Here is a 16,877-nt window from a genome sequence, read left to right on the forward strand (position 1 = left end):
GAGCGGCGCCGTTACTGAGACGCTGGGGGCGTGGCCCCATAGACCGGCCCCTCCCCTTCTCCTCCCGGGGCTCCGCCCCCCGGCGAGCCCCCTTCTCTTTCCTCGCAATCGAAACAAGATGGCGTCGCCGGGCCATTAAAGCCACCGCCGCTTCCTCCTCCTCCTGTCAGTTGAAGCGTGAGGCAAAATAGCACGAGAGCGGAGCCGCCGCTGCCGGGTCACCATCTTTCCCCGTTTCTTTACATCCTAGGGGAGGATGATGATAAAGATTAAAATATAAACGGAAAGAGAAACGGACGCGCGCGCCCGCTCCGGCGAGGGCGAGGCCCAGGCCCGCGCCCTGAGGGGTTGCCATGACAACGGGGGTAATCAAAGCGCAGCCCCGAGGCGACGGCGGAAAGCAGCCCGTGGTTCAGGTGAGAGCGAGGCGAGCTTTCCCTCCTCCGTCCCGCATCTCCACCGGGGGCGGGAGGGGGGGAGAGAGAGTCAGGGGTCGGGGACCCTTCTCTTCCAGCCTCCTGCAACTTGCCGCCCGTCCAGATGTGTTGGTCTGTCACGGGGCCCCCCACCGGGGGTGGTGGGAGTTGTAAACCGACACATCTGGAGGGCACCAGGTTGGGGGAGACTGCTCCATTTATTCTGTAATCAGGCAGGGTTCTCCTTTTTGCCTCAAATCACTGTGGGGTTTACCAACCCCCCAAGTCCATAATAGTCGATAAACTTCTAAATGAATAAGGAACTGGAGTTGAGCCTTCTCTGCAACTTACTGCCATCCAGATGTGTTGGTCTATAACTGCCCAGGGGTAGTGGGAGTTGCAAAGCGACACATCTGGAGGGCACCAGGTTGGGGGAGACTGCTCCATTTATTCTGTAATCAGGCAGGGTTCTTCCCCCCACCCATATCTGTGGGAGTCCCCCTTTTTGCCTCAAATCACTGGGGTTTACCAACCCCCCAAGTCCATAATAGTCAATAAACATCTAAATGAATAAGGAACTGGACTTGAGCCTTCTGCAACTTGCTGCCATCCAGATGTGCTTTTAAAACTTGATGTTGTGCAGACTTTATACTGTTAGTTTTACCCTACCCTGTGCCTGCTTACCCTACCCTGTACCTGTTTGCATTCTCTTCCCCTCCTTATTGTTTTACTATGATTTTATTAGATTGTAAGCCTATGCGGCAGAGTCTTGCTATTTACTGTTTTACTCTGTACAGCACCATGTACATTGATGGTGCTATATAAATAAATAATAATAATAATAATAATAAATGTGTTGGTCTATAACTGCCCAGGGGTGGTGGGAGTTGCAAAGCGACACATCTGGAGGGCACCAGGTTGGGGAAGACTGTTCCATTTATTCTGTAATCGGGCAGGTTCCCCCCCCCTATATCTGTGGGAGTCCCCCTTTTTGCTTCAAATCACTGTGGGGTATACCGACCTCCCAAAGTCCATAATAGCCGATATACATCTAAATAATAATAATAATAATAATAATAATAATAATAATAATAATAATAATTATTTTATTTCTTACCCACCTCTCCGTTTGGATCGAGGCGGGGAACAACATGAGTACAACAATACAATATGGATCAAATACATAAAATGGGTTGGAATCCCTGCTTCATCTATATATGCCTTACGGAGGGGGCATCTACCCTTTTAACACTTTGTATGACAAGTTGGTTAGGCAATGAGTGTAGCTAATCTTTGCTGAGTCAACTTGAGTCCACAACCATGTAAATTGAGGAGAGAAGGGGGGAGGCGACAATAGGAGCTACATTGTCATATAAAAGGTAGAGGAAATCAGAGTGTTCAGGATGGCAAAGAATGCCTCTGGTTTGAAACATACTTATATAAACTGTTTCCTTATTCCCCTATTTTTCACCATCTGGTCTGGTTCTTTTAATTTTGTCTGCAGCGGTGAACTGTTTTGGTTTTGGACTTAACTAAATGCTTCAAAAGTGGGACTTCTCTGCAAGTACAAACTAATAGGTTGATATGTTATCTCTGTCGGATGACATCTGTTATCTTCTGAATCATGTTGTGTATTGGAGTAAAGGGAAGTGGAACTAACTCTGGAGTCTTGCATGACAGCAGACCAGCTTCCAGGAAAGTGTGTATCACAGAAATTTTTGATTGTGGTGTGCAGGCAGCTGTGGTTGTTAAACATCATGTGGATATGAAAACAAAGTTCTGTTTGAACTTACATGCTTTATAGAGCACCATAAAAATCACAGTTATAGGTTGCAGTAGTATAAATGTCTGCATCATGCATAGAGGATTAAAAAAAAACTATTCCAAGTTGCATCTCATTATATCATGTTTTGATGATGCTCATAATAAACACATGTTCAAACAAATTTTAGAATAATAAGCAACTAATACCAGATAGTTAGGAAAGAATATTACAGGAAGATGAATGGACTAATTAAACAAATCAGGATATGCATAGGATATGCATGACCATGCATCACATTTGTATGTCCTTTTTTCTCCTAACTTCCTATTTCTTAAGTACTTTTACAGAGTTAAGATGGTTCCTGCCTCCAGGCTTACAATCTAATAGATATGATACAAAAGGAGAAAGATATAGAGAGGGAAGAGGAAAGCAAGGGAATTCAGGTACCAGATGGGGTCACCTGTCTTTGACTTGTATGATCGCCACAGTCCACCGTAGCTTATTAGCTGCAGTGAACTGCAAACCCATGGGTCCCAATTGCTGATCGAACCCTCCATCCATGGCTTCTCATTACATGTGAACCTGTTGAGGGTGGGTTGACCCAGAACCCACGGGCTGTTTTAGGGTTGCATGTGGTGTGCCCCCAGCACCCCCTGAATATTCAAAATGACATTCACCACTGTGATGAGAAGGTCCATAGGAAAATTCCTCCATGGTGGTGTCTTGTTCCATGTGAACCGGGCTTTTGAGTACACATACACACACAACCCGATAGCTCTTAGTCCCCTGGCCAGTGGCAGAAGTTTGAGTATGATTCCTTTCAGCTCTGTACACCCAGGGTAATTGGCAGTTGGAGTGGAGTGTTTTTTTCTGGCAGGGAGGGGAAGCAAAATTCCCCTTGCCTTGATGTTCTTCCTGAAAGGCAGGGGAAACAGCCTCCCGGAGTCTGTTGTTCCCCTGGCCAACGGTCGAGGATAGACTATGCTTTCTTTCAACTCTGCAATCTCAGGGCAACAGTGAATGTTAGTTGAGAAGGACATTAGAGTAGAATGCTTGTTCCTTTTGGATTTAAGTTAGCTTTGGGCAACATGACTGGTTGCTTTGTGTACAACAAGAGAAAACCCTACAGCAAAGAGCATATGAGCCATCAAAAAGCACATGCTTTATATATCGAGTGAACCAAAATAAAATGATGTGCTCTGCTTTTCATAACTGTCCTTATGGGACGGCAGATTGTGAATTGTGTATTAGCAACAGAAGCAGTTTGAACTTCTTTTAGCTATTGTTCAGTAGGCAGTGCATTGTGTTATGCAGGATATCTTATGTACATGCTACCCCCTCCCCACTTGCCTTTTTATTTACTCACAGATAATTCAGTTAGCCTATTCCAGGGTACAAACCCCAATTCCTGTGGACTCGGCCTTGTAGGCCTCTTCCAGCTCTACTATTCTATGATTCTGTGATTCAATTATTCTATGATTCTGTGATTCAGTTGATGTTGTTTGATCTTCTTATACTTAGAGTTTGCCATCTGTGTTGCTCCCATTTTGCTGAAACAGGGCCTGTTCAGACAACATGGTTAGGCCACTGACCCTTTTGCAGCTAGAGGTTAGTGAGCATGTTTAAACCATGGTTATGTAGCCAATATGGTTAGGAATGGTTCACATGACACACTAAGCTATTGGCCTGGTTCAGACGACACGCTAAAACCATGCTGCTTAACCACAAAATGGTTAACCTTAAATTTGCAACCTTAATGCATTCCAATAATCATTTTGTGGTTAAGCAGCATGGTTTAGCGTGTTGTCTGAACCAGACCATCATGTTTAGCTGAAAACGCTTAACCATCATGTCTGAACAGGGCCAAATAGAAAGCAATGTTGATATTTGCCACTCATGTTGATTATAACTGCTGGGCTGACTGACACAATAAGCAAGTAATTGGGCTTACTCTTGATGGATACAGTCATGGAATCAAACCATCAGGAAAAGCCTCTATGGTAGTTTGTCTCTTATGCTGCAACCCTGGAAAAAACTGCTAATATCTGCTAAGGTTTTTCTGCACTGGGGGAAACCGCAGCTTCCTGGAGACACACCAAAGAGACATGCAGTAAGTAAGCAAAGATGGAAGGTGTGAAACTAGAGTTAGTCCTTGCTGGCTGAGCAAATTGCACTGGGTGATGTATACACTACTGTGTTTCCTTCCCCTAATTATGAAAGGTGGGATGGGATGATCTAAAAGCTTTGAAGGAAAACTTGTTTTTTTTTTTTAAAGGGTTTAATTAAACTGCGAATCGAGTTCCTTAGTTTGACATTGAGCAGCTATAAAATTTATGCACTTGGAAAGTTTTTTAAAAGAAGAGTATGTGTCTCTGTGCTTTCAGCTTTTCTTCTGATAACATGCCGCATTCTGTGCAATGAGGAAAGGCCGGCCACAAAGAGCCCTGCCTAGAAAGAAGCAAATGTCTCCATCTCGCACTCAGAGTCCAATGTCTACTGTAAGTTCAAGCAGCAGGTCACCTTCTCCGCTTAGCAGAAAAGGAACTCCAGCGACTTATTTAACAACAGGACAGAGGTATCAAGGGGATGCAGCTGAAGAAAGTGATGCAGAAATTCCCTTTGAATCTCCAGTTGGACAAGGTATTGTGATCATAAATAACCTGTCACAAAGTATTTTTTTTAAATATTGCAATGTTAATTACACGTTACTCAAATTTAGTACATCTAGTAATCTAGCTGTTATTTTTGTGGAGTATACAGTATGGCTTTTAAATTAATATTTTTGTTTATTTCCTATTTGAAACAACTCTTCAGCACAATAATGTTTCCAGGGCAGCTAAAAAACACACACCCATAAAAATAAAAAAAACAATTTATTTCCTAATAAGCCTGGGTGTTCACAGTGGAAGCAACAGGACCTGAAACTATTGGTTAGGTAAGAGAGAGACAAATAGTCATTAGGTTTGGTTAGTCATAAGGATAACATATTTTTATGAATATGATAAAAACAATACCTGAAGCAACTAGAGATTTCGTCGTTTATGACATTTCCTTGTTGCATTTTCCCTACCACACTATTCCATTGTCGCTCACTCCATTAAACATCTTCTTGTTGATTTCAGGTGGCAATTGTATCAGTCCAGGTATCAGGTACATAACAGAAACTCTTATCAAGAAGCTGTCCAGACAGGAAAATGTGGCACGCGTAACTGCTTTGAATCTTTCCCTTGCTAAAGATGGAGGAAAGAAGTTTAAGGTATATACTTGCCATAAATACATTTTCACCTAGTACATTGTTGCATGTGCACCTAATTCCTTACATTTCACTTTACTTAGAAGAATCCAGAATAAAGTCGGCTATCTCGTATTTTAGACAAAAATTAGAATCCAAAAAGTAGCCATAGAAAGACAGACCTGCTTATTTATATACTCTTGCCATGTTTGGACAATCACAGCTCCTTTGTTGCTGCTTCGCTCCCACCTTTTGAGTGAGCCACAGTTACCCATAGCTTCCTATTGAAAGCAAGCCAGGTTCGGAAGGCAACTTTAATGAAGCCAGGATTTCATTGTCCAAACTGGGCCTGTGAGTTGGTGGTCCTCGCTATTCCCATAAACTGCTCCAGGAGTAATTTGGCAGGGTCGAATATCCATACCCAGAAGACGTTCTCTCTAGCCTAGAGGTCCCCAAGTCAGTGACTTTATCTGACCAAATGCATTACTCTGTTGACCAAGCAAGGGCAGAACATCAGGCTCCCAGTGGCTGATGCAGAGCATCCATACGGATTGCAAATCGCAGGGGCTGACGTTGCCCATCTTTCTTTCTTTCTGTGTCTGAAGACAGTTGAGGGTTAAGTGAAGAGATTCCCGGGTAGTTCACTTGCCTGGGTTCCTGTCTCAGGCAGGAGGCTTTCCGCTCAAGTTCTGCCAACTGCGTTGATAACTAGATAGATACTGCTGAAGGACAAACTAAATGTTGTCCTGTTGAAGAAAATTGGAGACATGTCTAAATCAGTTTAGTTTATTTGCTTAAAATGATGGGGTATCAGAAAACATATTAATGAGATCTTTCATTGCAGCTTAATTTTGAAATACGTTCTCAAACCTGGATATCATTTTTAAACTGGTTTATATCTCTGAATTTGGTCTCTTGAAATGCTGTCTCTTAATTGAGTATTTTAGATGTTCCAAATAGCCCAGGGAGCTTCAGCTATTGGGTGGTATAAAAATGCAATAAATAAATCTATTTTGAGAAATAGCTTTTTTAAATAATTGTTTTTGTTTGTTTTGTTTCAAAATAAACTGGCACAATTACAATCCACTATTGATGCCACATGATAGCATAATACACCAGTCAGTATGATTTTTAAAAACAGAAGGCTACAGTTTTTTTTCTTATTATAATGGCTAAACTTATAAAGGCTAATATAGTGGTTTACTGTCTTGAATCTATTTCAGTACATAGAAAATCTGGAGAAGTGTGATAAACTAGAGGTTCTTAATCTCAGTCACAATCTGATTGAGAAGATTGAAAAATTGGACAAACTTTTGAAGTTATGTGACCTCAATTTGTCCTACAACAAAATAAGGTAAGTAAGAAAAATGAATTAGGAACAAAATTACTCTCAGGATAGTATGTATAGGATTGCAGTACTTCTGTTTAACTATTTTTTTGGATCAGGCTGCTCATAGTATTTCTACACAGTGATGTAACATCCTCACTTGATGAATCAGCTGTTCTGTGATGAAATGTAGATTTGAGCAACCCAAGAGTTTAAATAGCTGACTGCCTTCCCTCAACCCCACTGTATTTTTAATTCTATTTTGTTTCATATAGAACAACAAATTGAAACCAGTAGCACAAAACCAAGAAGTTGCATACAATTTTGGAGATACTCAGTTTGTAGGAGGTACATGAAAGAACAACATGCAAAGATATTCAGTATATCTGAGTGTTATTCCTTCACAAACTTCCTGTAAATTTAATTCCTCCAGAATTGTTTGCAGTTTCTTGGTTTTGTGACTGTTTTGGTTTTATTTTGTTTTGTTTGTAGACTGAAAGAAAGCGTATTGAACCTTAGTTGCATTGAGTTGGACTCAGACTCTAGTTAGATGTTTAGAAATATGAATTTGAGTAAGATTTTTCTATTAAGTATTAGGGAGAAATAGTAGGTGTCTTGACAGCTTTCTAGTGCTTGTGGCTAAGCCTTATAAAGCTACATCTTGAGTAAGTGAGCATGTGGCTTGTTCCTGATCCTCTGGACTATAGCTTGAAGTATTGGAAACTGTTATATCAGCCATTCCTCTGTGGCACAGCTGAAACCTAAGACTACAATATGCATGCACTGCTCATCTTATAATGCCTGCTTTGAATATTTTTCTCTTTTCCCCAGTAAAATAGAAGGGATTGAACACTTACACAATTTGCAGAAACTAAATCTTGCTGGGAATGAGATTGAACATATCCCTGTGTGGTTGGGGAAAAAACTCAGGTCTCTGCGTAGCTTGAATTTGAGAAAAAACAAAATATCATCAGTAAGTGATTTCAGCCTATGGCTGTGTTTGCCAAGTACATGTGTTTTGTTGATTTTGTTTTCTGTTTACTTTTTAGTTTAAGGCCACTCCATAGGATAATACTTTCTGGCATTTGAAAACCACTGTGTCTCTTTGAAAGTTGGGTAACAGTGTTGACCAGTGAGCTAGCTTAAATTATGTTTTATTGCTATTATTTCTAAAAGAAGCAGCTTTCAGGGTCATGTGATGACTAGCCACAGAAATATATGACTTCACAAGAAGAGAATCTGAAAAAGGGAACATTCCTTATATGGGGAAATATAGTTACATAGGAAGTTACCACATACTGAATTGGACCATTGGTCCATCAAGCCCAATATTGTTGACACTGGCTCTTTTGAATCTGGTCACTCTTTTGTATTTAGTCACTTTAGCTATACTAGAGTAACCCCTGCAGCTTTAACTGTTGAGATGAAGAGGGGCTTTCACCAGGTGCTGCATGCCTACAAATGACACCTGCTGAAATTCCCTTTTCTAGACAACTGTTAAAGAGACAGGAACCCTGTCCTCCTTTCCATATGGTCACCCTACTTAATGGTTACACCCACCTGGGTTCAATTTTAGTGCACAATTTTAATGCGAAGGATCCATGTAATATCTTGTTTAATAGAATGTTAGATTATGTGCCATTTAGCAGAGAAATGGGTGTTCTTTGTGCGTCAAGGAGTGTCTGATTCCTGTACTTTTCCCCCCCTTTCAGTTCCATGAAGTAGCGAAACTGAAACCTCTTAAAGATTTGACTTCTCTGTTCCTGGCAGACAATCCTGTTGCAAACCTGCCTCATTATCGTCTCTATACCATATTCCATTTGAGATCATTGGAAGATCTTGAGGGGCAGCCGGTGACAAACTGTGACAGGGAAGAGGCCCTCGAAAGGTTTAATTTAGGTAAATTTGATAACCACAGGTTCAAACAATTAGTATGCAATCTTTTGTAAAAAAAAATAATTCCTATTGAGTTCAGTGGAATATACTCCCAGGTAGGTGTGTATAGGACTGGCCGCCTTGAGGCCCAGTATTGGGCAAAAGGCAGGATACAAATAAATATAATAATAATAATAATAATAATAATAATAATAATAATAATAATAATGACTGAAGCCTTAGTGTGAAAGATTTCCAGATGTGTGCATGCTTTGGGCTTGCCAGAGAAAAGGATTGTGCAAAGGAGTTGCTGTTGGTTTCATGTCCAGTGTACCTTTGCCTCCACTAACTATGGATATTATACACAGAGGACAGAATTTTTCAGACTACGAAGCCCATTAGCATTGTTTGTTTGTTGACAATTAGTGAACACACCAACAGAAGTGTGTAATGTGCTGGGTTGCCTTGTTTTGCAGAAGAGATAGAAAATCTAGAGAAGGACTTAGAGAAAATGATGAAAGAGGTGGATGACCTTAAAAACAAACAATCTGATCTGCTTGAAAAGCTACAGCAACAAGATGACATAAACAAATCATTAAAACAAAAACATCTGCAGCAGAAACAAAGCTATAAAGACCTGGAGAGTGAGCTGGAAACCAAAAATGAATTGGTAAAGCAATCTTGGTTTTTAAAATTCAACAATACTGTTGAATATCACTGTGTGCATGTGTGCATATTCTCTCTCTCTCATATTAAATCTATGGAAACTGTTAACATTAAATGACAGAGCTCTGTATTTGATTTGCTTTGGGGATGACTCTGTCTATAAATTTTTTTTTTTGCCTTCAAATAGATGGATTTAAATGTTTATAGTTTAGGGCAGTGTTCTCCAACCTGGTGTCCTCCAGATGTGCTGGAACCAACTCCCATAATTCCCAGCCAGCACAGTCAATGTCCATGTTCCCTGTTCTGGGAATTATGGGGTTTGCACCCCAACATACCTGAAGGGCACCAGGTTGGAAAAGGCCATTTGAAGGATGAAGAAGCTGGTGTTCTATGGTTTACTTCTAATGTTCTGAGTATTGTTAACTATAACCCTAACTTTTCATTTCTGGATATAAAATCTACAGTTATTCAAACTAGCCATTTGCTTTATTAAATCCTTATTGGTCATGGCTACAAAAATGCTTAGGACTCAGCTTTAACCTTTTAATTAAGATTCCTCAGGGCTGGGCTTAATTAAAACTAGTTTCAAAGAGGTGTATGTGATTATGACCACTCTGGAGAATTAGAAAAAACTGGGCACATATTTTTCAGCACCACATCCTATATTTTTTAGCACTGCCTACCCTTGTCCTTCTGGATGATAGATTTTGCTTGCCTCTCTTTTCCTTTAGCCAATATCTTGGTTTGACCTGTTTCCTTACTGCTGAGCCTTTATACCTGACTAAAGGTAGTCTTTATGTGTATAGCTTGACTAATTTTTTTTTTACTGCTACCCTTAGGATTTCCTTGCATGGTCCTGTTTCAGATTATCTCAATAACGTTAAAACTGTTTTACAATTGTTTCTGTATGTACATTTCTAAAAGAGAAACAGTGCATGGTGTTAGATGCCTTGATTTAGAAATCTAATTCTTTTCTTTATTCCAAACTTTCCTGTTTCTACCCTTCTCTCTCTTTTCCTCCTTTTAGTTTTCTCTTCTGCTACCTATTGGAACCTTGCTGCATGTTCCTCTTCAGGTATCCAACAAGAAAAGCTATCAAAAAAGAGAGAGCACACACAATTATTTGCTAACAACATAAAAAAAATAGGGTAGTTGCGAACTCGAACTCCTTATATTTTAATCAGCGTATCCAAATATATTTTGACTATAGTCAGGGCCGGCCTTCCATGAAACCGCTTGATGTGGGTGCATCAGGTGACAAAAGTTGGGAAGAGGGATGAGGCAGGGCACCAATGGTGCTCGCAGGCACACTCACCATTTCTTGGCCGCCTACAAGCAACCAGTGGGACCAAGAAGCGGCCGCTCCTGCAGGCCTCCCAGACAGCTCCCACCTACCCAGACAGCTCATTTGGGTAGCTGGCAGGCCGTGCCCACCGCCCCTTGGTCCCCCTGGCTGCCTGCACATGGATGGTGGGAGTAAGAAGTGCTGAACGTGGCCAGCAGGCACAACCAACCGGCTGCCATCAAGCAGCCTGGGCAGCCAGGAGGCGCCCAAGCGAGTGGTTTGCCTCTCCTGCCCACCCAGACTGCCCACCTGGTCAGCCAGTGCATGTACTTTCTGTGAGAGGTGGGGAAGCCAGCTGCTCACTTGTTTCCATGCCTCTCCCAGAAATCTCGAGTCTTGCAGGGCTTCCAGAATGAGGTGTCTGGGATTCTTACAAAGAGGATTAAAAAGACATTCCCTCCCCCTCATGGCTTCATTATTTTCAGACATTTTACCTTTCTAGTCTTTCTGTGCAAGTCATCTTATTACATAGTTTTTAGAAATCATTTTGGAGAGTAAAGGTTGGGTAGTAATATAGAAACACCTTGTCATAAATTCTAAAAGAAAATATTTCATCGTCTAAAGCTGTTCAAGTGGGGCGGCAAGCAGGGATGATCCTTGAAAAAAATGGGGAAATGGGGCGGCTTTTTCCCAGTTTTTGTTTCCCCGCCCCCCGGGCATTCACATCTCTCTGCTCAAGTACACTCTGCTAATTGTTCGTTGTATCATGTCCCGTGGTGGGTGTTGTTTAAACCAACAGAGGAATCCTAACCTGGCCCAATAGGAATCTATGGCCCTGCCAGTACACAAGTGGCCAGAGAGGTAAATGGGAGAGGTAGTTTTTCACCACCATTTTTTCCCAGCAGATTTTTGTTCTTCCTCCACACACACACCAATAATTTTCAGTGGGAAGGAAAATACCTATGCCATCCTGATGTAGGTATAGGTTAGGGGCCAAACCCTGGGGCATCATTCTGAATGGAGGGGCTTTGGATCCAATGGATCCAAACCTGCCCTGCAACCAGCATGGCCCATTTCAGGACCTTCCATTGACAGCTGCCAGCAGGAACACAGACGATATTATGCCTGCAGAGCTTTCTGTGAATGTAATTGGGGATCTCAGGGTTAGATGCTTCCTCCGCCAATGAAGAGGGACATCTATAGCATCCTAACCCACAGATCTGTGGGTTAAGATTGGTCTATAAGTATAAAAAAGCATAACACGTAAAGCAAATACATTTGTCACTTAAGTCTGACATGGGGGGAAAACGTATTTTTACTATAGGAAGCTTTTGACCACATATGCATGATTAAACAACCCACTGTTTGTTAATCATGGGGTTTTGGGGAGCATGTGGGACCATTGGAACCCAACCACTTGCCCCCTTCCGCTTTGCTAAACAACCCAGGGAACGCCCTGTTCCTGGATTGTTCTTTGGGACAGCTGAATGTGGAACTCTGGGTTGTTGAAAGAGAAACAACGTAGGATTTTAAGCTATGGATTGTTTCTGCTTCAACATCCTAGATTTCTGGGTTTGGATGTCACAGAGAACAACCCTGGAACGTAGTGGGTGGGAGCCACTATCCTTGCTCACTCCCAAAGAATCCACAGTGAACAAACCATGGGTTGTTTAATAGTGCAAACTGGGTCTTTGTGTCATTCATGCGCATGTTATACAGTGACCTGTCATATTGACATATTCTTTAAATCTGTATTTTGTTTATGAAACGTAGATGTTTTTGTTTGTATATGAAACTGACTCATTTTTCTAAAAATGAATTTTGTACTAGCTGAAGCAGAAGACGGTGGAATTAACCAGAGCCTGCCAGAAACAATATGAGTTGGAACAAGAACTGGCTTTCTATAAGATCGATGCCAAGTTTGAGCCATTGGGTTATTATCCAGCAGAGGTAATTCGTTGTAAATGGTATTCTGAATTTCTGAATTTTATTTGAACGTGTAGAATCTGTGCCTCTCGTTTCCTCTGTGTGTGTGGAGGGAAGAGTTTGGATATTTATTTGAACGTGTAGAATCTGTGCCTCTCATTTCCTCTGTGTGTGTGTGTGTGGAGGGAAGAGTTTGGATATTCTGAATTTCAGGGGTCTAGCCAAAGTAGTCAGATTTGTGGGTGCCTTGATCCTGTTCATTCCCTATTCTCTGGCCTTGCGCTGAATCTCTGAAACTCAGTACATGGTTAGCGTTGCCCTCTTCAGCTCCAAGTGTATAGACAGGTGGAGTGTTGGGCATCATTCATGCAATTGATACCCTGCTTCTGAAGTACTCCAAACATCTCTGAAGCCCAGTACCAAAATAATCCCCAGAGTTCCTCTCAAGTTTGAAGAGGGGTCATGGAGCATCTTGTATTTGCATTGGACGTCTGAGGCCTAGTACAGATGCAGTGACTATATCCACACTCTCCAGTGGCATAATTGGGAGAAAGATGAGGCTCTTGTTACAGTTTGGGACTCTGTTTGAGCTGTCTGTCAACAGTTCAGTACTTCAGGAATGTTTAGCTGTTTCCTCCCTATAACAGATTAAATTCATCCAAACAAAGTGTACAACTAAGATTGTTTTGTGGGTTACAATCTAGGTTTTGTACTAATAAGAATTAGTACAAGAAAATACCAAGTTTCCTATTCCGTACTGAATAGGCTATTCAGCAGGCAGAAACACAGAAGAAGAAACTCCCACATTGTAAAATCAGCACATATTTGTACTGTTGTGTAGAAATTACCTCATAACTATTATTGTAGGCCCCTTCCAACTCCTTGTAGGCCCCTTCCAACTCTGCTATTCTATGATTCTATAGGGATGCTTTAGGGTGGAATCCTGCATTGAGCAGGGGGGATTGGACTCGATGGCCTTGTAGGCCCCTTCCAACTCTGCTATTCTGTGATTCTATTATCAACAGCCTCATAAATTAGAGCTCACAGTATTAATTATCTCACCATTATTAAACAAGTACACCTTTCAATTTTGAATTATACCTTTGAGAAGGTAACTCCTTACTCAGAAATTTCCAGTTAAACCTGTCTATATATTTTTCTGGATATCTATTTTGTTGTCTATTCTTTACCAGATATTTTTTGCTCATTAATTGAGAAGTGAAAACTTTTAAGTACTCTTTGACCTTGAATAATACAGTCTCACACCTGTCCATTATTAAGATATCTTCTTGGGCCAAGTGACAGGGTTTGAAATCAGGATTTTCTCTTTGGATACCATCCAGAACATCTTCACCTTTATTTTTATGCAAGTTACCTAAAATTCATTGTGAACCTGCTTGTAGTCTTCTCTTTAATACAATGTAATACAATATTTCTTACTTATTTGCATTTTTAAATACCTAATTATTTTGTTATTAAGATTTAATATTTGCATTTCATAATAATATTAAGAAATAATAATAATAATAATAATAATAATAATAATAATAATAATAATAATAATCAACCTCAAAAGAGAAATTTGGGGAAAAAATACATGCAAAATTAATCAACCACACCATCTTGATTCATAAGACTGGCTTTGTAAATGACTTTCAGATATGACTAGATTTCTACTATGTGTCCAATTGCAGGATGTTGACCTTGATGATGTGCCAGGTGAAAGCGCTTATATTGGGAAGGCCAGGTACAAAAGGAACATGTTTGCCATGGAAGGTTACATCGCTGCAAAGGCTCAGAAGTTGCAAGTCGGAAGCCTGGAACAGGAGGCGCAACACAAAATTCAGCAGCTTAAGCTGAATCTTCTTCAGTCGCTCGATGTACAGCTAGAGGAAAAAGGGAGAAAGATTAAAGGAGGTACCGCCAACCTTTCCTTCTCCCACTCTCAAAGTGAAAAGTAGGAAACCTAGACGTGTGTGTGGTGGGGGTGACTTCTGTCTGACGATCTTGATTTATGCTGAACATCCAAACTGGCAGCTAAAATTGTACACTGACAAAGCAGCATCTGAATTCAGGGGGGTTGGACTCGATGGCCTTTTCGGCCCCTTCCAGCTCTACTATTCTATGATTCAATGTTATTTTGGCTGAATAGGTGACTTCCCATCTCACATGTTCAACCATTACGGCAGATTTCTATAGAGCATAGACTAAACTGCTTTGAAGCTCATTCAGTTTGATGCAACCCCATCCTCGTTTGCTCATGTTTTTGCTCGAATCAATCTTTTTTACCTAACACTTCCCTAATCTTTGACTTGCTGGTCTTCATGCAGTGAGTCTTTCTCAGCATGTACATGAAAGAAAAAGACATTAAAAGCTTTGGGGCATCCACGTACCTTCTTGCCTATGTCTCTGGATTGTGACCACTGCTTTGTAACCCTCAAAACACGCCCTTCGTAACTGCAATATCTGCCCACCTGTGTCTGAATAGTTTCAAGGCATACATCTTCATCTGTTTTTTCTCATTTTCCCAGCTGAAGAAAAATTGGCTGAATTGCATAGTGAAGTGGCAAATGCGGAGCAACATGTTTTAAAAGCAACAGAAGAGCTTAAACAACTCCAAGAGGCTGCAGCTCAGAAAAAGGTACATATAAGCCAAAACAACATGATGATAAAGTAAAAATTTGAAAGGACATAAACATCACATTGTATATTTTTCTGTACATAATTGCCAGTTTTCAACCTTCAAAAAGAGCTTTGGTTAGAGCATGCAATTTCGGTCCTGCATGTCCTTATATATGGATATTTTTCACCTGCACTGTTTTCACATTAAAACAGCTCTACAGGCCCTCTGTCTCCTAGTTCTTCATATGTCTCAGATTGGATATAAAATATCATTTTCAGTTATGTCCCTCAGAAAACCTGTTATATATTCACTGGAAAATCTAATTCTTCATTTAGACCCGCGGTGGTCAGAGTCTTTATAGACAGAATCTAATATAGTTCTCTTTTTTAAAAAGCCTGTTATTGTTACACACATTTTCTGTACTCCCAAACCACAATGTTGCGGCTTTGTTTCTTCTCAAGATAGTGTCTTACTAGAGGGATCTGTTCTTTTATGGCCTAAATTCAACAGATAGTCTGCTACTCGTATTTTGAGCGGTCTGGTCATCTTGCCTATGTTAAAACTTGTGGCAGGGGCATTGAATGGTGTAGATTACCTTTGAACTGTTGCAAATCATGAAAGAAGAAACAAGCACGTTTTGTTTATTGACCGCATGAATGAAATGCATAGACTTCCTCATAAATTTGCAATAGATTAGTGCCTGAATGGATGATGTCCTTTTGGTTTTGAAGCTTGAAAAAGCAATTGTTGAGATGTGGGGGTTCTGTTGGTTGTGAAATTTGTATCTAAGAGGCAATATTTGAGGCTCTGCATTCTTTTATTTATTTATTTTATTTATTACATTTTTTACACCGCCCAATAGCTGAAGCTCTCTGGGCGGTTCACAAAAATTAAACCACAATAAAACAACCAACAGGTTAAAAGCACAATTACAAAATACAGTATAAAAAGCACAACCAGGATAAAACCACGCAGCAAAATTGATAAGAGATTCAAATACAGAGTTAAAACAGTAAAATTTAAATTTAAGTTAAAATTAAGTGTTAAAATACTGAGAGAATAAAAAGGTCTTCAGATGGCGACGAAAGGAGTACAGTGTAGGCGCCAGGCGGACCTCTCTGGGGAGCTCATTCCACAACCGGGGTGCCACAGCGGAGAAAGCCCTCCTCCTAGTAGCCACCTGCCTCACTTCCTTTGGCAGGGGCTCACGGAGAAGGGTCCCTGTAGATGATCTTAAGGTCCGGGCAGGTACATATGGGAGGAGGCGTTCCTTCAAATAACCTGGCCCCAAGCCGTTTAGGGCTTTAAATGTCAATACCAGCACTTTGAATTGGGCCCGGACCTGGACTGGCAGCCAATGAAGCTGGAAAAGGACTGGCGTAATGTGATCTCGCCGGCCTGTCCCTGTTAGTAAACGGGCTGCCCTATTTTGTACCAGCTGAAGCTTCCGGACCGTTTTCAAAGGCAGCCCCACGTATAACGCAGTGCAGTAATCCAAGCGAGAGGTTATGAATGATACTAAGATGAAAGTCCCAGAAGATTCTGTACTGGATGCCAACAGCTGTTGAACAGGGACTTGACATCCAAAGTTACTAGGGAGTCTCCTGGTGTCATTTCTATATAATGTATTTGATTTTGGAAATGCATTGAATCCCCAAATGAAAGGTTTGAAGAAATAATCAACAAACAGACGTTTGGGTTCTAGGATGGAGCTGTTCCCTGGTATGTTCTTGTAACGTTGATTTACAAAATAAGTAAACTA

At 40.9% G+C, this 16,877-nt stretch overlaps 1 protein-coding gene across 1 annotated transcript in view; it reads left to right on the forward strand.

Annotated features, from left to right (window-relative positions):
- The first annotated feature begins 371 nt into the window (after nt 1-371).
- CNTRL (centriolin) overlaps nt 372-16,877 on the forward strand; it is a 60,707-nt gene continuing 44,201 nt past the window's right edge. Inside the window, exons 1-11 of the mRNA XM_063144927.1 lie at nt 372-416; nt 4,566-4,821; nt 5,304-5,437; nt 6,637-6,767; nt 7,572-7,713; nt 8,453-8,639; nt 9,092-9,285; nt 10,309-10,356; nt 12,397-12,516; nt 14,187-14,409; nt 15,024-15,133. Of these exons, the coding sequence (XP_063000997.1) occupies nt 4,599-4,821; nt 5,304-5,437; nt 6,637-6,767; nt 7,572-7,713; nt 8,453-8,639; nt 9,092-9,285; nt 10,309-10,356; nt 12,397-12,516; nt 14,187-14,409; nt 15,024-15,133 (1,512 nt within the window). The 5' untranslated portion in view covers nt 372-416; nt 4,566-4,598. The remainder of the gene's footprint in view (nt 417-4,565; nt 4,822-5,303; nt 5,438-6,636; nt 6,768-7,571; nt 7,714-8,452; nt 8,640-9,091; nt 9,286-10,308; nt 10,357-12,396; nt 12,517-14,186; nt 14,410-15,023; nt 15,134-16,877) is intronic.

Source organism: Elgaria multicarinata, chromosome 19, assembly GCF_023053635.1.
Source record: "Elgaria multicarinata webbii isolate HBS135686 ecotype San Diego chromosome 19, rElgMul1.1.pri, whole genome shotgun sequence".
Classification (NCBI taxonomy): domain Eukaryota; kingdom Metazoa; phylum Chordata; class Lepidosauria; order Squamata; family Anguidae; genus Elgaria; species Elgaria multicarinata.